Source organism: Callorhinus ursinus, unplaced genomic scaffold, assembly GCF_003265705.2.
Source record: "Callorhinus ursinus isolate GAN/ISIS: 27379988/994484 unplaced genomic scaffold, GSC_fseal_2.0 scaffold1, whole genome shotgun sequence".
In the NCBI taxonomy this organism is placed as follows: Eukaryota; Metazoa; Chordata; class Mammalia; order Carnivora; family Otariidae; genus Callorhinus; species Callorhinus ursinus.
The window spans coordinates 83,667,597-83,684,214 of record NW_027397063.1 but is presented as its reverse complement, the minus strand read 5'-3'; the positions used below and the strand labels follow the sequence as shown (position 1 = coordinate 83,684,214).

Here is a 16,618-nt window from a genome sequence, read left to right as displayed (position 1 = left end):
TAAATGTTGTGTAGAATTCTCCAGTGAAGTCATCTGGTACTGGAGTTTTCCACATTGGGGGTTTTTTGGTTACTGATTTAATCTCTTGTGACTGGTCTGTTCAGATTTTCTATTTCTTCCCGATTCAGTCTTGGTATGTTTTATGTTTCTAGAAATGTATCCATTCCTTCTCAGTTATGTAAATGGTTGGTAATTGTTCATAGTAATCTCCTATGATTCTTTGTATTTCTGTAGCATCATTTGTAATCTCTCTTCCATTTCTAATTTTGAGTCTTCTCTTTTTTTCTTAGTCTAGCTGAAGGTTTGTCAATTTGTTTATCTTTTTTGGAGAACCAGCTCTTGGGTCTGTTGATTCTGTTTTCTGATTTCTATTTCATTTATTTCTGCTCTGATCCTTAATATTTCCTTCTTTCTGCTAACTTTGGGTTTGGTTTGTTCTTTTTCTAGTTTCTTGAGTTGAAAGTTGTTTATTTACATTTATTATTTGTATATAAGTAATTATATATAAATAGTTGTTTATATATTATATTATTCTTAACATATGTGTTTATTGCTATAAACTTTCCTCTCATAACTGCTTTTGCTGCAGCCCATAATATTTGATTTGTTGTGTTCCAGTTTCATTGGTTTTGAGATAATTTATTATTTTCATTTTGATATCTTCTTTTACTCGATGGTTGTTTCAAGTTTGCTATGTCTTAAAATGCCATTTAAGATGGCTGGCTCTTGGGTTATTGGGTTGCTTTGTTTTAACTTTAATTTCTAAAAGATTTAGAAACCAGAAATATATACATGTTATTTTTCTTTCTAGTTGCTTTTAAATAAGAAAATCCTTGGCTAATAGTGGCTTTTCACAAATCTGAATAATTTGGATAAATTCTACTTTATGCTACTGAAATCTCTCACCAGCAGTCTGCACATTTTTGTGCTATTGGCCAGGTGACCTTTAGTCAAAATATTTAACAGGTGTTCAAAACAGGAGTCTTAAGGAAGTGGACGAAGAGGCATAGAAAACAGCTTGAAGGGCCTCCCACTGTCTACATTTGGTACAATTTTAGCATTGTAAAGGATTGCAGTGGAGAATTACAATTTTTTTTAATAAAAAGAATCCATGAATTCATAGATACTTTAAGAAAGAACTAATAAACATAGAAAGAATGATAGAATTAGGAGTATCACCATCTTGCAACTATTGATATAATAAAATCTTCTGACAAAGATCATCAGTGTTTAACCATCAGGTGAAAGGAGGAGAATGTGCTTTCACTGTGGAGAAACAGGTTACACAACACTGTAACCAGGCAATCACAGTGCAGAGTGTCACCAAAAGGTTCCAGCTGGTAATGTCTGCTTCCTCATTGAATGGATGGGAAGTACATCTGTATAGAATTCTTGCCAAAAGTTTTAAATTTGAATCTAATTATGAGGAAATAGTCACACAGTTCAGATAGTGCTACATGCTATGAGAAAACTGTTCTAGACTCTTCAAAAATATCTTTAGGGAGACAAAAAAATATAGGGGACTTCTGTTCTAGATTAAAGGAGACTAACAAAACCTGGCAGATGAATCCAACATGTGTTCCTTGATTGGATCCTAGATTAGGAGGAAAAACATTTAAAGATATTATTGGAACAATTGGGGTAATCTGAATATGGGATGTATATTAGATTCTATTCTGTCAGTGTTAAATCTGGTTGTGATGTTATCATGGTCATGTGTGAGAAGGTTCTTTGTTCTTAGGAAAGACATGCTGAAGCTTTTGGGGTAAACTTAAGATCTTGTCATAAGATCAACAACTTTCTTTCAAGTGGTTCTCAAAAACAGCGTGTGTGTGTGTGTGTGTGTGTGGAGAGAAAATGTGAGCATGCAAGTATAGCAAAATGTTAGCAATTGATCAGTCTAGTGAAAGGCATATGGGTGTTCATAGTACTAACTCCTTCACTTTTCAATAGATTAAGAATGTTTTACAATGTATATTTGTACAAATCAGGCAATTTCATGAAAATTTTCCCATTTCTAGGTTCTCTGGAAAAACGGTAATATCGGTCAACCTTAGACCAGTGATCCTGCCTGTCAATAATTGATTGCCACAGCAGCTCCCCCTGTTAAATAGGGGGAGGGCTTTTTCAGTTTTCCAGTCTTTACCCTTCCCTTTTGCCTAATATGTCCACCTTCTTTTACTCATTGACATTACCTGCCTGGTGGCTAATTTGCATTTGAATATGTACCTACACATATATCCTTTGCAGATTTCCTGGGTGAGGTCAGTTGTACCACAGGTGGTAAGGACTTTTCCATATGCTAAAACTCTGGGGAATTATTTGGAGCCCTAGCACACGAAGTTAGCTCTGAATTTGATCCCCGTGTCAGCTGATGAGCTTCACTGGGTTGACTGAACATCCATCCTCACCCCCAAATGTGTATGTTAGTCATGTGGGACATCAGTTAAGAAAATGTAGGTGTAAAAAGTGTTCAAAACTTGCTATATAGGTGGTATAAATACTAAAATTCTCTTTCAGATTTAATGTGTTAAAAAATTGTTCTCTCTAGATTCTGTCAGTTGACACAGTCTTGCAAAAGTTTTGAATAAAGCCACTTGAGAAGTTTTCAATCTGACATGCCAAGTCTTAATGAAAAAACATTTTATGGAAACATTTACAGATGCCAATGCAGAAAGTAGTGTATAAACTTTAATTACCTTTGTAAGTTGTTCTATCCTGTGTTTAAGCGATTGCCTTCCTGTTACACACCCAGGGAGGGTACCAGCTCTAGTTGGATAATCATGGAGTTGAGCCTTCCCCCAAAATAAAAGAGCTATATCTGGCACAGGTTAGGACTCAGCTAGCCAGTGAAATGTCTCAAACACACAGAGAGAGGGAAAGGACAGGGACTGATGTAGGTCAAGTTTGCCAGGCAAGCATATCTGTGTGATACTTGATCCATTTTTGTGGGGTTTTCATCCCCGTTTAATGTGATGTTCTTAAAAATACTAGTTGTGTTTGTCCAGTTCCATGTATAAATATGATTTTTGTGAAGTAAACAAGAATTTTCTTTGGGAATTTGACGGAAATGAACATAGAATCTCCTGGTATTTCAGCCAGAACCAACCCAGTTAAGTTGGCATTCCAAGAAAGTGGTTGAGAGATAAACTTTGAGTTGACCTGGGAGTCAACAAAGGGATTGTATCTGGTGCTTTCTCTTTTCATTCAAGTCCCAGACCGAGCACTTCTGGGTTGTCCCTCTTCCTACTCACAGTGTTAGATAACTCCTGTCCAAAGAGGCCCATTTTTGCCTATGAGGGGATTAATGTGAATATTCCCAGTAGGATTTTGCTCAAATCTTGGGCCAGGAAAGAAAATCGTTCTTTCTACTCAGTTCCAGAAATACCAACAAAAGCTCAGAGGAAATCATCCCCCCGCCGCCATCCCATTTACATTCTCTGGCCATCCCTCCTGTCCAGCGGGGCGCTCCACCTGCAAAAGGAATTCATCTCTCCTCTGCTCTTTCTCTTAAGGCTCCAGAATCTGTTGGGAGCCCAATTTCCCTTGAAAATATTTTCCTAGACTGGAAGGCAACTTCCCACAACATATGGTTCCGCTGCCTGCTGCTTTCTCTTTAGTGCTAAGAGTCTGGTATTCCCTTGGCTATCTTTCAGAATTTCCAATAGAGTAACCACTTAACCAGCTAAATGGCTAGAGAGATCTTTGCATTTTTAAGCATCAGGATGATTGATACCTGAAGGTATTTCTGGAATATTTGTCCTTGGGGATTAACTGCATTGTCCCTAGATTATGTAAATGTATTCCTTGTGATTTTGTACATTTTTAATATTTGATTTTAACGCCATTAACTCTAGATTATAATCACTAAATGGAGGTCCTTTAAGCATTTAATACTTCTTTTGTATGCATTTATTATTCCTTTTTTCTCCGTATAGGTAATATTTTAAAAATAAGGGATAGCAGATTTTTTTTTTTATTATTATTGGAAAAGCAATTCAGCGAGCATTCTTAAACCAAACCGTCTTACCTCATCCCCATTCATTCTCGTTAGCATTGGTAGGCAGTGATTGCGTATTTAACTCTTCCTCACTATTGAGTCATATTTTTCTTTTTCATCCAAAAGTATTTATTTCCATTCATTTAGTTCTTATATTGAGTATTTAGTGGTTTTAAGCCTCTTATCCCAAAAATGGGCATGACCAAAAGTTGCATATTTTCCATGCCCCTAGTTTATTATATATAATGTATTAAAGAGAGTAGCTAAGTCAGCTCTTTGGCAGATCTGAGAAAGCATATTATGTTATGCCGGGCATATCTGTAAATGAGCCATGCGGATGAGAACTAGACAGAAGGTTTACTGAGAAATAATGCTGATGTCATTCCATTGGAATGAAGGGGCTGTTACAACCATAAATACATTCTATAGCTAGCAGCTAAGTGTCTAGCTCTATTTCTTTTCTAAGATGGAAAAAATGTGAAGCAAACCAAAGAAGTAAATTGTGTTTATAAAGGGGGATATTTTAATTAGTTTAGGCCTTACAGTTATTCAAACAGTCTGAACCTACGGTTCTTTTTGGAGCAAACACGAAAACCATTATTTGTGGAAAGTTTAAATTTCACATGACACATACTCCCTCTCTGTGTGTGGGTTGTTGTTGGTTTGTTTTGTTTTTTTCTTTTAAAAAAACGTATTTGCTTGCTTGTGTATTTTTGTTTTAACTTTCCCTTTGCTAAAAAATGCTTTATTTTCTTGGGAGAAGATTTGTTTTTGGGAGAAGAAACATGTAAGTTACTGAGCTGAAGCCCCCTTCCCCCTTTTTGGCATTTTGAAATTGGGTGGTTCTCAGCTCATTGGGATATGTTTAAACCAGGGGCTTCCCACTTCACTCCTTTTTAAGACATTACCTGTCCCCAGAGGTGTCTGTATCTGCAAAACAAAATGCCCATTCTCTGTTTGGAGCACTGTCAGCGAGTACCCTGTGGTCCTCCTCTACTGATCAGCAGTCTTCACTGCAAGGAAAAGGCTTTCAAATATTAAGAGGGTAGTGATGTGAAAGGTCGGTTGTCATGTCCATCCACGTCAGCCATGGTGGCAACAAAAAGCAGGTGGAAAATGATTTTAATCTGTTGGCTTAGTTCAGGGCAGCTTCAGTTCGAGGAGAAAGAAATACAAAGTTGGCCTCTAAGATTTGCCTCTGGATTAGTTGACTTGCTGCAAACCAGAGGGAAGAAGGCAGGCCTGATAATGAAAAGAACCTCGTCCTACAACCTTGTGCCAGAACCTGGCTTTTTTTTTTTTTTTAACTCCCCGCTCTTCTAGGACAATCTGCTTGCTGTTCAGTTGTCACACACCAGATTCTTTAAGGAGGTAAAAAGAGAAACAAACGAGACCTAGTTTTCTTTTTAACTTGATATAAAAGATTTCCTGAGGGCAGGTCACCAGAACTGTTCTTTCTGGTTTTGTTTATAAATTTTTGTGAGAGCATTAGCAACTGTTTATTTGTCCTTATTCGCGAGATGGCATGTGTGTGCATGAGCATAAGAGAGGGAGAGACAGAGCCACAGAGGAAAAGAAAGGGCAAGCAAGCGAAAGTTTGATCCAAACTCTGGAATATCCTGGATAGCTGAGCTCCGAAGCTGTTTCGTGGAAAGGGTGGTAATTCGTAGACTTCTCTGAGGCAGAGTTAAATCTTGCTTCGGGAGAGGTAGGCCAGGGTCGGAGTGAACTCAGTTACTTAGGTGGTAGAGTTGTGAATTCTGGCATTTCATACCGGATTGCTAGCTTTCATGCGAGAGTTTATTTTACATGCCGTAAGTAACTGTCACTTTAGCTCAGTTCAACGGATTTTATTTTCACTCTTGTGTGTGCACATTGTATGCCTGGCATTTATTTACTCTCTCCTCTTAGTCTGGGGCGGCACAAATGGAAAAGCGTTCAGTAAATGTGGTGTGAATGCATTTTTCTCTTCTTTTTCCGTATTCACCATTTAGACTCTTGAAAGAAAGAAAGAATCCGGTCTGGCTTTGAAACTGCATTTCTCCTGATATAATAGGCCAGTGATTGTCCCGTCACTACCTTTCCTCCCCTCACCCTGCCCTTTTTATTTTTGATCGTCTCAGAATCCTTTGTTTATTTGGCTCCATTCATGGCCTACTTTTTCTTCCTTTTTTCACATACGTTCCCCCAGATCCAAAGGCCTTTGCTCTATTTATTTGACAGCTTTCTTGGAGATGGGGGAAAAAAAAAAAAGAAAGAAACAAGCCCAACAACCTAGGCCCTCTGGTAGGACCTGGGGGTGGGGGTGGGGGGCGGTTTCCTGCTGCCACTTTCTTGCTTCCATGCACCCAGTGCAAACACCCACCACCCTCAGCTCTTCTCTCTCCACGTGCTCTCCCTTGTGACCCCCAGAGCCCTACTCATTTGTCGCCACACAGTCAAGGTTCTACTTGCTTTTGGGCCACTAGTCTGTGGCCCTGGGGAGATGGTGTCTGCTGGCTGGGCCTCTGTTCCCTCCTTCATTCCTCCTCCTCATTTCTCAGTCGACAAAGACACCTGCCCATGTAGAGCTCAGCTCCCGAGGGGAAAACCATGACACACAAAATAGACTTTGGCCCTGCCCACTGCCATGAGGTGGAGTGGAGATGGTCCATCTTGCACAGGATGTTGTAGAAATGAGCCAGGGGATGGTGCCTCGACAAGCACGTACCTGGGTGCTAAGGAAATGTCGGCTTCCCTCGCTATAATCGCAGACAGACTGGGACAGTCCGGACCTCCCTTTGGAAGTTGTTTTTATCCCAGTCAGGACCTTTCACTTGTATTTCTGGCTCTTACCTGAAACCCACTCTTTTCTGTTTTAAACAGATCTCCCCCCCCCAACATCCCCCATCCAACCTCCTTTCCCATTTTTCCTTTTTCTGTCAAAAGCCTGACCATTTCTCCTGTCATCTGGGTTTGAAAGCTGGCAAGGGGGAGGGGCCTTCCATTTTTGTGGGACAAAGTGTGCCTTTTCACTCGTTTCTTTCATGCTCTATATCTGGTACGTAGTCCTGAGGATTCTTCTTTTGCCAAGCTCTTTAGTTCTTCCCCTCTTCTTTGTTGAATAGGTGATTATCTCCATTCTAGTCTAAACCTTTATTACCTCAAGGATAGTGTCTGGCTTCGGGCTTCTTGTCCTGTGTCAGTGCCGGCAGAAGGAAGCAGTGACCTCCTTCAGCTAGTTGTATGAATGTAGCTATTTATGTGAGTGTTTGAAACCATAGGGTCCAGCAAACTCTAGAATAACCAGAGATTCAGAAAGTTTTGTCTTTAACAACTGAACCAGTTCATTTAGTGCAATTGTGCTTATTTTATTTTATTTTGTTTTTTTTACTGACAGTTAACTTCTCAGATACACATTATTTATAGTTTCCAGAGTAGGAGCTTCCAGAAAGTGTGAGGGTATGTACGTGTTTGACTTATGGGTATAAATTATTATCTACATCTTAGCATGAATACATGATTATAAACGAGGTTGTCATTTGGTCTTTTGAATGTGGAGTTGCTTTCAGTTGTAATTTAAACACCTGTATTGCCACCAGCCCATTTCTTTTTCTCACCAAAGTAGAAGTAAACACGTTCTACTAAATAGAATGCAATAGGAAAAAATGAACTGATCCTTTTAAAGTTTAGGTGGTGCCAACTTGAAGTCTTATTATTCTTTACTTAGGCTTGGTTTACTTATTAAACAACAAAAATACTATCTGATTCTTTACGGAAAATTTTGAGTCTATAGCATCACTGCCTTCCTGAAGTGTATATTTTAGCAGGAAAGACAAGTAATAGACAAGGGAACACATAAACAAGATTTTTAGATTTTGGTAATCAATAGAAAGGAAACAAGTAGGATATGAGAATGACTGGAGGTTGGGCAGGGGGTAGGGTTGAGGTGGGATTCTTTGAAAAGGTGACTTTGAGATTAGACCTGAGTGATGAGTATGAACAGCCCAGCGGGGGGAAGAGCTGGACCTTCTAACCTCTCACCCCCTAGTTCCACTTCCCTCGTCACCTCCAAATGCCTGCTTGTCTACAGGGTCAGCAAGGTGTTGGTTCCTGGGTAGCCTTCTAGAATGTTCTCTCTTGGGTTACCTATACCAGAGCCTATCACATGGAATTGCCTGTTGCTTTCATTTTCCCCCACTAGACTTGAACTCTTTGAGGGTGAGGACATACGCTTGGCAATCATGTAACTCTAGCATTTATCTCATAAACTAGGTTTAACAGTTAAATCTGTAAGTTCAAAATTAGATTACATCAAGTAGGTTGTGAAAGTCATGGGGTTCCTCTACAAAACATAGTCTTATGTTTAAAGTCTGTTATTTATCTTTTTAAATACACATTCTTCCCTCCCCATCCTCTCTACTTCAAGCACTTTTCCCCTCTTATTTCTAAAACAGTTCTTGCCCCACTGCAAAATCTCCCCACTTCCCCATCTTACTTAAAGATATCATCGTCCATCCAGTTGTTCAAGCCAAAAACTGGGAAGTATCATTGATTCTTTTCATTCCTTCACCCTTGCTTATCATACCCAATCTTTCAACACCTATACCTCTAAAACCAGTTCTGTTCTCCCTGTCTTCGCTACCATCCCCAGCCCAGGCGAGCTCTGTCCTCCACCCAGACCAGCACAGCAATGTACTGACTGATCTTTCTGCATTCCCTCCCATCTTCTGTGTGTCCATTATTTGTGCAAAGCCAAACAGCTCTTTCTAGACTTTAAAAAAAAAAAAAAAGACCATGTCAGTCCCTCCACATAAACACTTCAGGGGCTGCCCATTGAATTTAGAATAAAAATTGAACAAAAAATCTGAACTCACAGCCCCAGATGAATTGGCCGCTGTCTCTTCAACCTCATCTCTTCATTGCTCTCAGCTGCTAGCTGCTCCAGTCTCCTGCCTTCTTCTTAGGACCTTTTATTTTCTGTTGCCTGCTGCATTGTTAGATGGAACTCGGTGTTAATCTCATCAACTCTGTGAATATGTAAACCGGTATAGTGGCAAGTTAGCACAGCCACAGTGAAATCCCCACCCCAGCATCATTCCCGTTCCCGATTTTTCATTATCGTATGCATGGTACCAAAAGTTTATGGTAACAGGCAACTAACTTCATGGTAGCTCTAGTTAAAGGCCTTGGAGAAGGGGCTGGACAACCTCATTGCCTTCTACTGGTATTAACCGTTCTTTTTTTCTCTTTTTCCATGCAGAGTATGAGTTGGAAGTAAAGAGGGTGCAAGACATTCTTTCAGGAATAGAGAAACCACAGGTATGTCTTCTGGATTTCTCAGCATAAGTGACACATTCTTAAGCATTTCAAGTGTGCTTTTCTTTCACCACATAGTAGGTAAACAAAAGGGCCCCTTCCTATTGCTGGTTATTTATAAACTATGAAACAGTGTTGTTTTTAATGGAGCATGAAAATATAGAACAGCAGTCTTTCTATTCAGTCATAATCCACCAAAATGTCTTCTCTATTTAGATATTCTGAATGCAATTAGGTATTCTTCCCTACCTCCAAGGATACATATCCTCCCCCTCACACCCTCCCCACCACAGGTCCACAGAGAGTTTTCTTTTGGTGATTTCCTTTAGCCTGTGTAAATGTAGTAATAATAATTTTTGAAAACCTCGGTGATTCCAAGTATTTTTCCAGGTAAATTTCAAAAAGGTATTCAAATATTAGCTGAGAAAAAGTAAGTCCAAAATATTGAGTGTAATGGCAAAAAGAAAAATTGGTAGGAATGGTGATATTGTGAGGTTTTAAGTTTGATTTTGCCAAATGCTTTGAAATTCAAGTGAAAAATTCAAAATGTTGACTCAGCCTTTCATCTGAGGTGAGAGAGCCGAAGTTCTTTGGATGTTTTCTGGCCCAGTTGGGAAACCTTGGTCCTTCATGTGTTTCAGATACTGAGGCTTTTTAACAGAAGAGCTCACACATGCCTCAGGGTACACAGTTGAGTTTGACTGACCCTAAAAGCATGAGGAATGTTGGAGGACGGGGCCAATAGGGAACTTGCAGAGCAGTGGGGCATCGGTGTTGGGTTGTGGAATTTGTCCTTACTCTGGTAAGGAGCAGGTAGCCATTGTGAGTTTTTGAGCAGAGAAGTTACATAGTGAGGGCTATACTTTCAAGCTGATGAAACAGTTGACAGGTGCACCGGTTTGAGAGGAGGGTGAGCCCAGGAAGGGAAGCGTCAGGAATCTGTTCCTGCAGTGTCGGTAGAGGCTGTAGGAGGCAGAATTCAGGTGGCGGCTCCAGGCATGGCAAGGAGAGGTTGGATACTAGAGCCATGGAGAGATGTCAGTAAAGTGTTACAACGTGTCAGGTGTCTGGTGGCACAGATAGCTGGGCTCTCAGGCTTAGATGCCTCCACTGAGGAGTTGCTTCCTCTGAGAGTCTCCCTGGATGGCTGTCCCTGCCCATTAAGTAGGATTCTCCACATTACTTAGAACCACTGTTACTCCCCCAGCCTCACTGTGCTCTGCGTGTAGGTATGTAATACATTGTACGCCAGGTACTTGTTGCTGTGGCTGTCCCGGTAATCTGTGAGTTCCTCTAGAATGGGCTCATGTCTGTGTCCTCTGTATATCTTCGGTGCAATTTTTAGACATACTGAGTTTGTTTCATTAGCAGGGCACCCAAAGAGGTAAGCCCAGGGGCCAGTCGCGGGTGTCTGGTAGGTCAGTGCTGTGGAGAGAAGGGGGAACGAGACCTCAATCAGGAGATCACATCGCATGGAGTTACGGTTCAAGCAGAGGAGTGGGTGCTTTGGGGCTGGGCGGGGGTGGGGTGGGGGTGGAGCATGGAGAGAGGTTAGAAAAGCTGGGGGGACAAAATCGTGGGAGAAGCTTACATTTGTGGTGCAGCAGAATGAAGAAAACTCCGTGAGGACAGGAGTCATGATCGGAGTGCAAAGGCAGGGCAGCTGGCTAGTTGGCTGTCTCAGATCCAGTCACAAAACTTCATCGTCCAGTCGTGCTCTTGTGAACGCACACCATGTTTGTCTTGAGTTATTCCTAGTCGTTCCTTGACTGCAGAAGCAACAGTCTGTGTTTGTTAGGATTATGTGGCTCTAGCAAGATAAGAGCACTATTTAAACGCATTAGTCCTTTCCTCGATTCAGCATTTAGTAAGCACTTAACTCTTTATGCTTCTTAGAGCAAGATCAGTAGACCAGCTTATGTGTAAACAGATAGGGCATGAGCTGTAACATTGATAAGATTGTCATCTGAGTGGTCAGAAAGTCCAAAATGGGTCTCATTAGGCTCCAGTCAAGGTGTTGGCAGGGCTACGTTTTTTTCTGGAGGCTCTGGGGTGAATCTCTTTCCTTATCTTTTCCAGCTGCTTCTAGAGTTTGCCTTCATCCCTCGGCTTGTGGCCCCTTCCATCCTCCTATCTCCCTCTCTGACTTTCCTGCTTCCTCCTATCACTTAGAAGAACCCTTGCTATTACACTGAGCCCTCCCAAATAACCCAGGATAGTCTCTGTCTCACACGATCCTTAAGTTAATCACATCTGCAGAGTCCCTTTTATCTAGCAGGGCAAAATATTCATAGGCTCTGGGGGTTGGGATGTGGACCTATTTGGGGGGCCGTTATTCCCCCCTGGTCCCCACATAAACCTTGTCTGCCTGGTGATTGCCACCTCACCCTTCCCAGCCCAGTTAGTCATTTTACACATTTTTTTTTCCTCTGTCCCCTCCTCTTCCCCCCCCGCCTCTCCTCCCCTGTCTCTGTCTGAAGTTCCTGTTCATGATTGTGTCTTATTTATCTTTGTGCCTCTGGTAACTAGCACTGTCCTTGGCACATCATGAACCCTTAACCAATAATTGCTGAATAAATGTGGGGCCGACTGCAGTGGCTGCAGCTAGGTTCTGGCAAGGGAGACAAATGCCTGAAGGCCGGCCGGCATCAGGTGCGGCTCGGCCTGCACAGTGGAGCGTGGGGACAGCCGGCGCCAGAGTGCAAGGCGACAGCACGGGAAGGAAGGGCCCCTGCTGTGCAGTCTGGCCCTCTGGGCCGTTAACTGTCTCTGTGATCTTGGGTAAGTGACACAGGCTCCCTGAGCCTTGGTTTCCTCACCTTGGAAAGGTCGGAGAATAAATACCGCACGGGGCTCTCTGAGAAGTAAATTATCGTCGGTGTGTAGAGGACTTGGGATGGAGTGTGTCTCAGTAGCGTAAAGCATGTCATTATGCCAAAGTGAAACTCGCTGCCCCACTATGCGATGGCAGGGGGTGGCCCGCTGCTTTCCAGGGCAAGATGCAGTTGGCACTTGGTGAATTTGCTTTTTCCTTCAGCCACGTCGGATAACCCCTCTCAATAAGAGGCACATATTTCTCTTTGCGATTCTGTAGATGATTTGTTTTGGGTGTAGAAACAATATTTAGGATTTGTCGATTCCAGCCGTCTTTCTAGGACTTAGGGCCCCCTGAATTAAGCAAGTCATTGGCTCTTCAGAAACCTAGATACTATAGAGACCCAAATAACTTAGTCATTGAGTAAAAACAGAGTATAAATTGACAAGGTAATTTGTCCTGAGACTAAGAATTAGGTGCCTTGGGATGCGCAGTCCTAGCCACTGCTATGTCACAGAAACAAGGTTGCTGCTGTTCTAAGTTTAGGAAGAAACCTCTATCAGTACGTGCCACCTCCAGCCCAGCAAGGTTTAATCAGCTCTGATGGTGGTGCTAGATGTTGTCTCCCACATCCTGCTGGGCTGTTTATTTTCAGGGTGCAAGTAAATGTAAGCTGCATTGTTTCCATCCACTAATGTTTAGCTTGTGGAAACAATTGATTTGTCAGTTCCAGAAGTGAGTAAACTGACCTAAGAGAAACAACTGTCCCTCCAAGAAGCCATTCCTTGAAAAAATAAACAACACTATATCTGAAAAGATTTGAGGTTCTTAGTACTTACGGAATGATAGAAACAGAGGATTGTGAAATCTAGATTTGAGTGTCTTTTTTTTTTTTTTTTGAATAATGATCTCTGACCTTTTCCTTTTAAATTTTCCATTGTGTTGTTATTTTTCATGATGGTACTTTTGAAGTGAAGCCAATATTTCCATGGTAATATTTCCTTAACGTACTCCCTAATTGGATCTGCAGGCCTCCCACATAGTTAACTCCAAAGTCCTGACCAAATTTAGAAGCTACTAACTTAACATAGAAATATTTTACATGGGAGGAATAATTGAGTAGCTTTATGAGAATAAATGGCATTTTTGATCCAGATAATGAGTATCATTTGCATATGATATAATCTAAGCATTAAGATAGTAAAATTTTACAGAAAAGTATTAAAATATTGAATGAACAGGAGAGAAAGTGGGGGACAAAGAGAAAGAGAGCTAAAGACTAATTATCAAATAGCTACCAGATCATGCCATCTTACTTCCTAATGTGTATGCACATATATATGCTTTTACCTAGCAGCTGCCCTCGAGTTGGAGTCTGAATTTAATAAACACATAGACAACAACGATTTCTAATCAGTATGTAATTATTTAGAAATAAATGGTGGTTTTATGAATCCTTCTAGATCCTTCAAAGCAGTTTAATTTCTATGCACGCTTGCAGTTTAATTTCTATGCAGGCTTGCACTGGTAACCTCCACAACAGACCCTTTACATCTCTGGTGCCAAAGCAAGTGTCAACTTGGGTCTTGTCCATTAATTCTGTAACTAGAAATCACCACTTTTATCATCATCATGAAGGAGATTGACTTCAATTTGCGGTAGAATAATTAAATATCAGGAAGTCAGTTTTATGGCTTCTACACTTCTTTTTTTGGATGTCAGCCATGACGACCCTTGTGATAGTCAGATTAGCTGCCCCAGTTTAGTTTGGTGGTCCCTGCTAGTGAGAAATCTTCCCCCCAGAGAGAGAGAGAGACACTTAGAAGGCGAAGCTCGTGTGAGAAGGCTTTCGCCTTGAAGGAGGCCCGAACCAGCCAGAGTTCTAGAGCTCAGATCTCTCGTTAGGGTTATCACCTCCCTGGACACTAGGAGGATGCATCTGGTGCTGAGGATTCCCCTTTTATGGGAGGTTCTCTTGAAAGGCACCGGGGAATCTCCTGGCATCATCCTTGAAATGGAAGGGGGTTCCAAGTTCTGCCAGAGACAGAGCACTCTTTCTCTCAGGATTCCAGTGCTTAAAGAAAGGAGACCAGAGGCCCTGGAGTCTGTGACAAGGAGGGAGCAGAAGCACAGCAGGGAATGTTCCACTGCTTCCAGAGTAGTTCTAGTCACCTAGGTGGCATGTCTCTTAGCTCTAGGAAAGAATTCCCAGAAGCCACGGCTGCTGTTCTCTGAAAATGATGGGGCATTCTCAGAGTGCGCTTCCGAAAGCCTGGCTCATCGGAAGAGCGCCTATCACAGAGCTCTGCGTTCAGTGGACCCTTTGCCGTCTTCAGGCTTGCTCAGGGAATCTGGAGAAGGGGGAGCATTGTGTTAGTCGATGCTTCAAGTGCTGTACATCACTATTCCGTTAATAATTTAACCAAGTGTACATTCTTAATAGCTGATGAAAAAGAATTTAAAGGGATGTGAGTTTATGGATCCTTGTTCAGTATCTAAAGCGCTTGTGTTTGCCAAGCTGTTTTGAAACATGATGTTATTTCACACCACCGTTCATCAAATTGGTGTTACTCCACACTGTGTTCTTGGAACTGTGCCCAGTAGCCATTTGTCACCTCGGCTGCATGATTTTCTACCTAATCAGCCTTCTTTTTAATGTAAACGAAACTCTTCATAGCAAAATATCTAGGAGATATGCAAGGAGATCGTCTCTCACGCATCCTTCTCTTTCCACCAGGTTGGTGCTCTTTGAGGCAGAGGTCCTAGATTAGAAAGTAGCAAAGTCAAAAGCTAAGTTATAGGGGTGTGAGAGGGAATGGTATCCTGAAGGTGTGTTATAGGGCAGGAGGGGTATAGGGCAAGAGGAGATGCTAGTCTGGAGCCATAGCAACAAGGGTGGAGTTTGACTCTGTAACAGTATCTCAGATTTTTTAAAGAGGTGTGTAATGCTGGTCTGTCATCCACTGTGGCACCTGTATCAGAAACTCAGACTATCTTACTCCCTTTGATTTTTGTTTTTCATTCAACAAACATTTACTAAGCCACCACTACTCACAGTTGACTAGGACTTGGGTCCTGTCATTAGGGAGTCCCACGGTCCGGTGGGAAAGGGAGACGAATGCCATAAACGTGATTTGCGATAGTAAAGATAATAGCAAGTTGCTGTAGAACAGAGGGATGATGATAGGTGACACGCTTACCTTTCAGGGAAGGTTACTTGGGGATAGTGAGGCCCGGCTGGGGTCGGGAATGATGAGTAGGAGTTTGACTAAAGAATTGGTTAAAAACATCATGAGGCTATGTCTATACGGAGCAGAAATGATATGGAGGCATCTCTGCGAAAAATGGAATGAATGACAGACTGGAAACGGAGATTCGGTACTCATATTCCATGTTATTCATGTTTTCACATTATTTTGTATTAAATTTTAATGCTCTATAGATCAGATAGTGACAAAAATGGAAGAAAAAAAGGAAACTGAATAGTTTACATATCTCTATCTGCAAACTAATAATAATCTACCACCAGTCTTTATGAACATGAAGCTTTAGCATCTACATTAACTCTTGATTTTAATATTTTATTCAGACCAGTATCCAGAGAGCGGCAAAATAACCTTTAGAAACTTAGAACTTCAAGTTCTTTTGACTTATTTTAAAGAATTAGACTATGCATGAGGTTGGGTTTCTCTAGAAACAAGACTCTAAAACAAAGATGGAGTGCAAATAGTGTATTTGGGAAGGCGGGGGTGCCCCAGGAAGCACCAGTTAGAGCAAGCACCTGGGATGGAAGGGCAGGAAGCCCACGGCAGAGTCTCTTACTGAGCAGCTTACAGCTGGAGGTGGCTGGAACTCCGTCCTGCTGAGAACGGCGTGTGGGTGGAGTGCAACATGCGTCAGTGTGGTCCTAAGTAAGGGAAGAAAGTTGGGGTGTTCAAAGGTGCCAGAGTCCTCTGTTCAAATGAAGCCTTACACAGAGGCTACACCGAAAAGAAAAAAAAAGAAAAAAAAAACAGAGCTGAGAAGAGGTGAAACATCATCTCAGCACCCATTTCAGCCTGGGCCTGGGTCCTCCTCCCCCATCGCTGGGTTCTCCTCGGAACTGAGGTCTTCAAGGAGCCTGGTTTGAGAGGTAATGGCTTTGAAGGCTGGGAGGCCACCAGAAAGTACCTGCAGATACGGCTCCTTCCACGTAATGTGATGGCCATCACTGAGGTCATGAGAGTCTCACATTCAACTTTTTACCTTTAAAAAAAAATTCCCACGCAAGACTGACGATTTTACTTTCTGGAGGATCGAATGTGAATTACGTTAACGGACAGGTGTTTCAGGAGCTATTGTGGACGTCGGGACCTGGACAGGAGAGTACAAGAGATGGTTTTTGCATCGTAATTAAAACTGTGTACCTTACATTAACTCCCGAGCCCGTCTTGGGCCACTACTCATCATCACAAAAATGTTACTGCAAGATGTAGTGTCTGGTGTATATAAAAATGGATTTGGAT

The 16,618-nt window shown here is 41.8% G+C and overlaps 1 protein-coding gene across 9 annotated transcripts in view; it reads left to right on the top strand.

Moving 5' to 3' along the window:
• FNDC3B (fibronectin type III domain containing 3B) overlaps positions 1-16,618 on the top strand; it is a 343,320-nt gene that overhangs the window by 237,037 nt on the left and 89,665 nt on the right. For all 9 annotated transcript variants that reach the window (XM_073897214.1, XM_073897217.1, XM_073897186.1 and 6 more), the window contains one exon: positions 9,243-9,301. In XM_073897214.1, the coding sequence (XP_073753315.1) occupies positions 9,243-9,301 (59 nt within the window). The remainder of the gene's footprint in view (positions 1-9,242; positions 9,302-16,618) is intronic.